Raw genomic sequence first — 8,645 nt, 5'->3', positions numbered from 1 at the left:
CGAGCCACGCTTGCATCCATGTCTGCGATAAAAGAAAATCAACACGGCTTAGAGATGGAATAAGAGAAAGGGGAAGCAAAAAAAAAAAAATGGTACCGGCAGGGTTAAGGGGATTCAGGCCGATGTTGAACAAAAATTGTTCCTTCAGAAGTTCGGGGAGGAGGGGGGCTCGATAGGCCTCGAGCTTTTTGGAGGCTTCGAGGTCGTCCCTTTTCAGGCTAGAACCCGACGGATGGAATCCCTCAGAGAGCCCCAAGGAGGTAATCCTAACTCCAAGGTCGGACATCGGACATAGAAGTACCTCTCCTTCCAGTTGTGGATAGAAGAGGGGGCACCTTTCAGCAACCCCTTTCTACGAACTGAGGGGAGAAGTACCACCAGTCCTTTGTCGAGGGATGACGCTTGAAGGTGTAGAAATTTCTAAATAAAGAAAGAGTCGGCCAAACTTCAGCTAAGCTACAAAGAGAAAGAAACCCTATCAAAAATCTAAAGGAGTTCGGCACGACGGAAACTAGAGAAATGTTCAGAAAATGAAAGAGAGCGACGATAAAGGACGGCAGTGGAAGCCGAAGTCCGACACGGAAGGCCTCCTGGTACAAACAGAAGCGCCGGGAGGAGGGGCGTTGGCCCGGTCAGTTGGCCCGGGAAGCTCCAGTACGTATTCCGAAGGAACTCCATACTGAATCCTTATCAGTGAGAGTTCATCCAGAGTCATAGAGCCGGGGATGGTGTTCGGCGCAAAGGCCAGACAAGGTTCAGTCCTAGCTACGGGTTCGTCTACGATACAAGGACTTTGGGAAACCGGGACTGACGAACTCCTAGAACTGCTAGAAGAGGAGATCTCAGAAGATATTATGGATCAAATGGAAGCCACAAAAATCCTGAAAGAATTGAGAAAAATAGTAAACAAGCCCTCGAGGAAACTAAACGAACAGAACATGAAGAAGAAAAGACAGGAAAACGACAAGAAGTTCCGAAACTAACCTAGATTGGCCCCAGGAGTGCAGGAAGATGGCAAGGATGATGAAAGTCGATCCGGAGGATGCCTAAGGCCGAGGAGGATGCTAGAGGAAGCTGGAGCTCTCGGGGAAGAGGAGGGGAACCGAGGGATTCTCTCAGGCAAAGTGAAACCCCTGAAGGAGGAGAAGTGTTTAAATAGACCCCGAGATCCGGTGCAATAATGATTGCGGATCTCCTCTGGCCGGCCTGCACTCGTCGCGTGTCCCACTCACCTTGACAGACTGTTGGAAACGGCTGGCAGCTGACAAAGTCATTATTACGCCGTACCTAGAGCCACGCTCGACGGAAATTCAAAAAGAAGAAATCTTTTTCGAAAGGGCTCTAGTACCAGCATGCCGAACGTCAAAATATCTGGCAACCACCGAGCATGAAAATCGAGGAGAGCAACTTCGGTCATGAGAATTTCTCTGTACTTCCTTCATTCGGAGTCCGAACTCGGAAGTAGGGGGACTGGTGTTGGGTATAAAATACCCCCGACTGAAGTTTGTAAAAGACCGACCCTTCCAGGGCTCTTCCGCTTTCGACTTTGTGTGTGGCGTCTCTCCGAACCCCCTCGACCGTCCGAGCTTCCGAACTTCTCCGACAAGGAGCCTCTCCATTCATCTACCAGGCCGCTCCACAGGCTTTCTAAGCCTCACTATCAGCCGACCTTCTACAGTGATCAACTATTCTCCGAACTTCTTCCGGACTTGTCAATATCCGAGCTTCTTCGACAACGAGATTTCTACAGTAATCAGACTCCATCCAAGTTCCTACGGCGGTCGACCACCTTCAGGATTCCAACCGAGCTCCCGCGAGAGCCGAACTTCTACTACGAGCGGTCTACTCCGAATTTCTATAGCGGACTGTCTACCCCAGATATCTACTGTAAGCAATTCCATTTGAGCCTCTACTGTAAACAAATTTCTTCCGAACTTCTATTACAGGTAGACTTTAGTCGAGCTTCTTCGTAGCCGGATCCCAGACGAGCTTCTACCATGGGGCAGGATCCACCGGTCAGGTCGTTACTTCGAGCTCCCACGACAATCGATCTTCGACCGAGCTCCTATAATAAGCGGCCTCCTTTCGGCCTCCCGCAAAAATCGGACTCCATCCGAACTTCCACGGTGGATGGATTCCGGATGAGCTTCTGCAAGAACCGGACTCCATCCGAACTTTCATAGCGGATCGATTTCGGACGAGCTTTTGCGACGGACGGACTCCAGCAGCTGGATTTCTACAACGATCGATCGCCTTCGGATCCCTCAGACTCCTCCAGCAGACGAGCCTCCCCAACGCCATCCGAAGTCCACCACCGCCGACCTTCCGCCAGATGAAACCAGACTCCTCCGGCGGATAATCTTCAGACGAGCTTCCGCATCAGGCAAATCCCAGACGGACTTTCCTAGAATTGGACTCCTACCGGACTTTGCCAACAGAAAGTCTTCATCTGAGCCTCTACAACAGATGGTTCTCACCTGTAGCCTCAGCGCCCAAGGCCTCCGACAACAGTAGACTCGTCAACAATCTCGAAAACGTTCGAGCTTCTCCTAGATCGACGAGATAGAGAGCCATTTCGCTCCATCAGACATCCCAGCCGAGCTTCAGCTGACAGATTCGAACTCTCTGGCAAGCCACGACGAGGGCCGCTACCCTGCTCCACTCTCTGCAACGGATTCCATGCGGCTCCACCACTTTCTGGCAAGCCACGAGGAGGGCCGCTATCTGCTCCACTTTTGCAACGGATTCCACACGGCTCCACCACTCTCTGGCAAGCCACGACGAGGGCCGCTATCCTGCTCCACTCTCTGCAACGGATTCCACGCGGCTCCATCACTCTCTGACAAGTCGCGACAACGAACACCACTCCACTCTCCGTAACAAACTCCATGGCCCTGAACGACCCCTGATGCCACTACTTTCCGTAACAAACTCCAGGCGGCTCTGAACAGCCCACTACCAGACGGTTACAGACGTCGCTGTCAATCAGTTACGCCCTTCGTCTATAAATAAGGACCCTCAGATACGTTCTTCTCTAAGCTCAAAAACTCTATCTCAAAACTCTGCTAAAATTTTCACTTGAGCACTCCATTTCTGTTGAAACAGAGTATTGACTTGAGCGTCGGAGGGTCTTGTCGGAGCACCTCCAACTTCGGTTTAGACTTCCCTTGCAGGTCTCGGCGGCGCCGCGGTCATCTCGACTCCAGCAACTCCGACTTCGACGGAATTCTGCACCAACAACCTACCATAAGATAATCCTGAGTTATAGCTCAATGAGAAACTGAGCTTAACATGCAATTTGAGTTGCATGTATTCAAACAAGCAGGCTACTTTGCGCTTGCAACTTGAGCTACATGCTGCTCCATTTTTGGGATTCCAAATAGTCCCTTAGGGAAGATACAACCCTCTAAATTTTATGAAGTAGAAGATGGGCATTATTCACATGAGCGTCTGGCTTGGTTATTCAATTTTTGAGTCACCCTCCAGTACAATGTGTTGCCCAAGGTCTAGTAGCATAAGGCCTTTCCAAGCTCCTAGCAACTCTATCACTGGAATTGTGATATGGTACAGATATGACCCATTTGCAGCCACAAAGGAACGATTTGGACTTGGATGACAAATGCTACTCCTCCATAAATATGTTGTAGATTATATTGCCGTTAATATTGATCCTCAGGAAGCTAGGAGGTGAAGGCTTCCAAGTTAAAAAAAGTCACATAGGTGGACAAACGCAAGGACTACTGATAGAGAACCCTAGTTTCTCCAACTATCCAGCAGTGGTGCGCCCACAGCATTTCTCCAACTAGTTTCCACGAGCCTATTTTGATGGGATCTTGGTTTGTTACAATTAGATTGCCTTATAAAAATGCTAGGGGTTTCAAGTGTCATGGACTCATAGCCCGAAAATTTAAGTTGTTAGGAGAAGGATTGACTTAGGCTAATAAACCTGTATAGCACCACTTTTATTAGTCAATTTAGAACTGTGATATAGGGCCTACCTTAAGTTGATATTTATTTTTTTCTTCTTCTTTTCATTTGTATGGAACTACAAAAAAAAAAAAATGTCATTATTGTTCATGCTTCCCTCTCATGGGCATTGTGTGTCTCTAATAGATGTGGTTGACTTGCCTATCATGAGCTGACACGTGAAGGCCAATTTCAATAAAATTTTATCTAGATAACAAAAGTCAAGAGGTTGTCTCCTGCTTAGATTTGGATTATAAAGAGTTCAACTTTAATGAGATAGGGGTTCTCCATCTATAAAAAGGGCTCAAGATCCAAATATATGGAGGACACAAGTTATTATGCATTATAAATGCTTTTTCTCTTTTGTTGTTTCGAATGTCTTGGCTGACTTAGCTATGGAAGGGCCAATCAAAGCCAATCCAGCGAGCTTCTCTTTTTTCGGTGTCCAGATCTCGTCTCTCCACAGTAAATAGATGCTTTGTCTTCCACGATCGGCGCCCTCATCGTAGTCTCCATATCACCAGACTGGATTTCAGGCATCAACACCAATATTAGTAGAAATAGAGAAGTGTGAAAGCATTATAAGTAATTTGGATTGGTGGCTAGTGCTGTAAATGGCCGGCGGACGGTCTTCTGTCTTCATCTCATGTAGCATTACTAGTAAAGAGTTTTTTTTTTGAGTATTTTTCTGAGACCCATTCTAACACCTGGACCAACATGCCCTACAAACACAAGCTGACACGGTGCATTGTTTGGACCACCAAGTTCACTGGCCCAGCCTGCAAGGCTACTTAGGTTTCATCACCACCAATTTCCACCACATTTAATGTGGAACAGTATATGTATATATCCGAGCAACCTGAACTCCCACATATCCATGAAACTCTAGTTTGGGTTAGAAGAAGTTCCGTGCTTCGGTTCTTCCTCCAAGTGCTCACCTAAAGAAGAACATGGCAGCATACATTTCCATCTCTCCTCTGGCAATGTCTCCACCAGTCGTAAGGCCAAAGCCTAACATGCTTGCCATGGTAAAGTTCGCCATCTCCTGCCATCTACCTGTGGGTACTTCTGTTGGCTCTAACTAGTCTTCCTACAAAATTTGCTATTAGTGCTAACTAAGCTATACTTTTTGGCCTGAGCAGAGGGTTGGTGGGCTAAGACTTGGACAAAAGATTCAGTATGGTGGTGCGAGACTACAGTCTCCACTCCCAAGATGTTCCAAGACTCGTCCAATTTCATGCTCCATGGTAGAAATTCTCTCAACAATTTGTGTCACTTGATCCTTCAGTTTTTACATATTTCATGACAAGATTCTGCTTTGAAGAATGACGCTTGTTCGTTGTAGGCTAAATCCGAAATCCTGCAAATTGTTCAAAGCACCATTGCCAACCAACTGTCGATTGATGAGAGCACGGTGACACCCCAAACAAAGTTTGCTGATTTGGGTGCTGATTCTCTCGACACGGTAAGTTTCGCAAAAAAGATCTCCAAATTTCTACAAATTTTAGTGAAGAAAACTACCTTTACTATGGTTTATATCAATTGGTGCATGATTTGAAACTAAATTGTGGTCAGGTGGAGATTATGATGGCATTGGAGGAGAGGTTTCAAGTATCCATAGGAGAAGGTGGAGCTGAAAACATTGCAACCGTTCAAGATGCCGCCGAGCTGATCGAAAAAGTGAAAGCAGAAGGTGCCTAACGGCACAGCCAGATATGGCAAATATCTTTCTTTTTTGGAATGCGGAGAGCAATGATCATGAAACAAGAAAAATAATTTTCATAAGCTGTAGTTTCCTGCCAATTTTCTGGTGGTGGTTCGTCCAGTTTTACCAGGATAAAGCATCCGTGTGGTTCATCAGTTTTGGTTTTTCCTCCATGATCTCTACATCATCATGAAAGAAGAAAAATAAATTTTAGACGTTTCATGTTAATTTTCTAGTGGTGGTTGGTCCTCGTATATATTCTTTGCTTTGATATATATTTTGTGCTTCTAGTCTTCCAGTTTTACATGAGAATAAAGCATCTGTGTGATTTTCACACCATTCTTTGATGGCAAATTTTTAGGTAGAAGGAAGAAGGCAGTCATTTTTTGCATGATCCAAGTGGAAGACAATAAATTTGACAAACTTGTGGGGCTGGTCTTCACATTCGCTGCTTTAAAGGTCTGGGCTTCGAGCCTTCCAGTTTATTTTATCGAAGTAACAAAAAAAAAAAAAATAATTGTTATATATTTTTCGAAAAAAAATGAAAAATTGCTTTAAAGTTGGTACTTCAGTTATTTATCGAAGTAACCAAAAAAAAAAAAAGAAATCAATTGGCTTATATCACTGTTTTTCGGAAAGAAGGTTGGAAAATGAAAATTGGAGACGCGGGGAATCGAACCCCGTGCCTCTCGCATGCGAAGCGAGCGCTCTACCATATGAGCTACGTCCCCGGAGCATTTAGCTTGTAGAATGTCTTATCTGAAAGATTTTTCACCCACTAGGTATTCCTCTCATTATTTATTTTATTCAAAATTTATACGAATTTGTTAGCAGAAAAGAATTAGAAGCGTGAAACGAAATCCCGTGCCAGCAATGGCGTAAAAAGAACACTAAGAAACAATAATATTAATTATATGGGTATAACAACAATAGTAGTTTGAGAAATAGACTACTTCCAATGGTAGGCTATCTTAATGAATGAAAAATCACTTCATGCATATATATGGTGTTGGTACCACCAGAAAGCGGAAAGCTTTCCTTAAATACCATGCTTATTTCATCTTATCAAATGGATCGATGTCTTTCTTGGTTACGATGTTATACTCCGAGGTGATGAACTGTTAGATTCAAATTGCATATCTTAGCAACTAACAAGGTCTATGTTAACTTTTAGCCTTGTAGTAGGTCCTTTTGTTCATATATAGATCCCACCACCATTGGTTGTTAAGGGTTGGATCTTTGCATACAAGAAAAAAAAAAAAAAAGATTGGATGCCTGGCAAGTTTTGGTTAAAAGAGACATCTGTTGTGGCCGGATAGTTTAGCAATGCATTCCCTTATAATATTTATCTTCGATCAAAACTATCTTTAGCTGAAGGAGATGGAAGACATAAATAGTGTTGAATCAGTCACAGTTCAGGACTCAGGAGTTAGCAGCAAATAAACTGGATTTAAGCCTCTAGGATGGTCCAGCTTCTGGATGACATTGCATGGGAAAAAAATTGTCCACAATATGCTACCAAGAGTTTTGTTACAGAGAGGAAAAATCATTTTGGCTGCGGATGTATTGTTGCTGCGATAGCTAAAATGTAGCATAAAAAGAAGCACCATAAAATGCATCGAGGTGTCGCTTGGCTGGTCACCTAGTCTGAGGTCAAGTATGTTCTTAGCGTGGTAAACACATATTTCTCGGAATTCTTCTCAACTGTAATTTAGGTGGCTAAAGCTGCAATGAAACGAAAAAAATGGCTAAAACTATTAACCTGCCAATGCCATTCTAAGAAACTTTCTTCTACTTTACACTGATAAGTATAATCAACCTTAATTTAGAAAGACATTCATTCTTTAGCATTCTTCCTGATTGCAGATAATCTTTGTGCACTGGGCAAGTTTTTGAGGAACCAGAGGGAAGAGATAAGCCTTTCCCTCGAGGATTCAAATGTAAAATGTGTTGGGACAATTCAGTCGGCTTCCTGATTCCGACTCTTAATCGATCTTATAAGCATAAACTACCGACTATCAATCGGCTTGCCGACCAACAGCTGGCTATCTTCAACTATCAACAAACTCCAACTATGACAACTCGACTGATTTCAAATCGATGATCATCAGCATATCAGAATTATTGACTGATACTTATTCGGATTCCACAACTACCACATACGATCGACATATTTTGGTTACCACTATAGTCAGCTTATCAGAAACTGCAGTGCAGAAAGCGCATAATGGCCAGAACATGATCAGTGACGGAATAACACCCATTCACGATCATATAATGTCGGAACAAACGGGACCTACGTGTCTAACCGTTACAGATGGTTACCAACTATTCGTTTATAAAAGAAGTAGATGAACATATTTGGTGAGGTCTCTTGAGAGTTGAAATTTTGTCTCTTTGAATATTAATCTACTGTTCACCATTCTTCACTGACTTAAGCATCGAAGGATTTCGTCGGATATAATTTCGATCAGTGTGGACTTCATTTTGCAGATATTCTTTATCCGCAACAGACACAACAGAGAATTGACTGCAATAATATGTTTAGTTGTTACAAAAATGGATGTGCGTACAAGTGAAGGGATCATGCAACGTAGCGTTGCATGGGAAGATTGGTGATGCTTTTGTGAGGACCATGCACCTGGTGTGAGGAGTGCACGATGAGACCAAAAGGTGAGGGTTTAGGTGGAGGCTTGTTTACGACAACTCGGCTTCATTACGAGGTGGTGGCATTTACGGAGGGTTTATGACAAATGAGCTAAAGCCTGATGGAGGCGTTTGAAGCCCTGTCATTTTTCCTTCCCTTCCATCCCACATCGTCCAAGTCCACTCAATTGAGGAAGAGTCCGGTGACCTCTCTTGCCGTAATCTGGGCAGGTTGCAAGCCCTAGTTGGCACATCCACTTAGAGCTTCAGATGAACCATGGTCATCCAGATGTAATCAAGTTTGCTCATTCTCATACAATTACGATCA

General features: G+C 44.0%; 1 protein-coding gene and 1 non-coding gene across 3 annotated transcripts; one reads left to right on the top strand and one right to left on the bottom strand.

Annotated features, from left to right (window-relative positions):
* Positions 1 to 2,744: 2,744 nt before the first annotated feature.
* Positions 2,745 to 5,826, top strand: LOC105042010 (uncharacterized). 2 transcript variants are annotated; one of them, XM_010919109.4, is made up of 4 exons: positions 2,745 to 5,024; positions 5,109 to 5,213; positions 5,312 to 5,431; positions 5,542 to 5,826. In XM_010919109.4, exons 1-4 carry the CDS (start codon positions 4,917 to 4,919, stop codon positions 5,665 to 5,667), a joined length of 459 nt encoding a protein of 152 aa, XP_010917411.2. In that variant the 5' UTR covers positions 2,745 to 4,916; the 3' UTR covers positions 5,668 to 5,826. The 2 variants fall into 2 exon arrangements, with proteins under 2 accessions (XP_010917411.2, XP_010917412.2); XM_010919110.4 differs by having other exon boundaries at positions 2,755 to 4,994.
* A 503-nt stretch (positions 5,827 to 6,329) lies between these two features.
* Positions 6,330 to 6,402, bottom strand: TRNAA-CGC (transfer RNA alanine (anticodon CGC)). The gene has a single exon. It is a non-coding gene; the product is annotated as a tRNA-Ala (tRNA).
* Positions 6,403 to 8,645: the final 2,243 nt, after the last annotated feature.

Source organism: Elaeis guineensis, chromosome 3, assembly GCF_000442705.2.
Source record: "Elaeis guineensis isolate ETL-2024a chromosome 3, EG11, whole genome shotgun sequence".
Classification (NCBI taxonomy): Eukaryota; Viridiplantae; Streptophyta; class Magnoliopsida; order Arecales; family Arecaceae; genus Elaeis; species Elaeis guineensis.
This window is presented reverse-complemented; position numbering and strand designations above follow the sequence as displayed.

What these genes read in the sequence shown, in the direction of transcription:
- LOC105042010 (XM_010919109.4), top strand. Translation starts at nt 4,917, where the DNA reads ATGGCAGCATACATTTCCATCTCTCCTCTGGCAATGTCTCCACCAGTC. An exon ending in CCATCTCCTGCCATCTACCT is followed by an intron (nt 5,025 to 5,108) that starts GTGGGTACTTCT and finishes TGGCCTGAGCAG; the next exon opens with AGGGTTGGTGGGCTAAGACT. An exon ending in GTGCTGATTCTCTCGACACG is followed by an intron (nt 5,432 to 5,541) that starts GTAAGTTTCGCA and finishes AATTGTGGTCAG; the next exon opens with GTGGAGATTATGATGGCATT.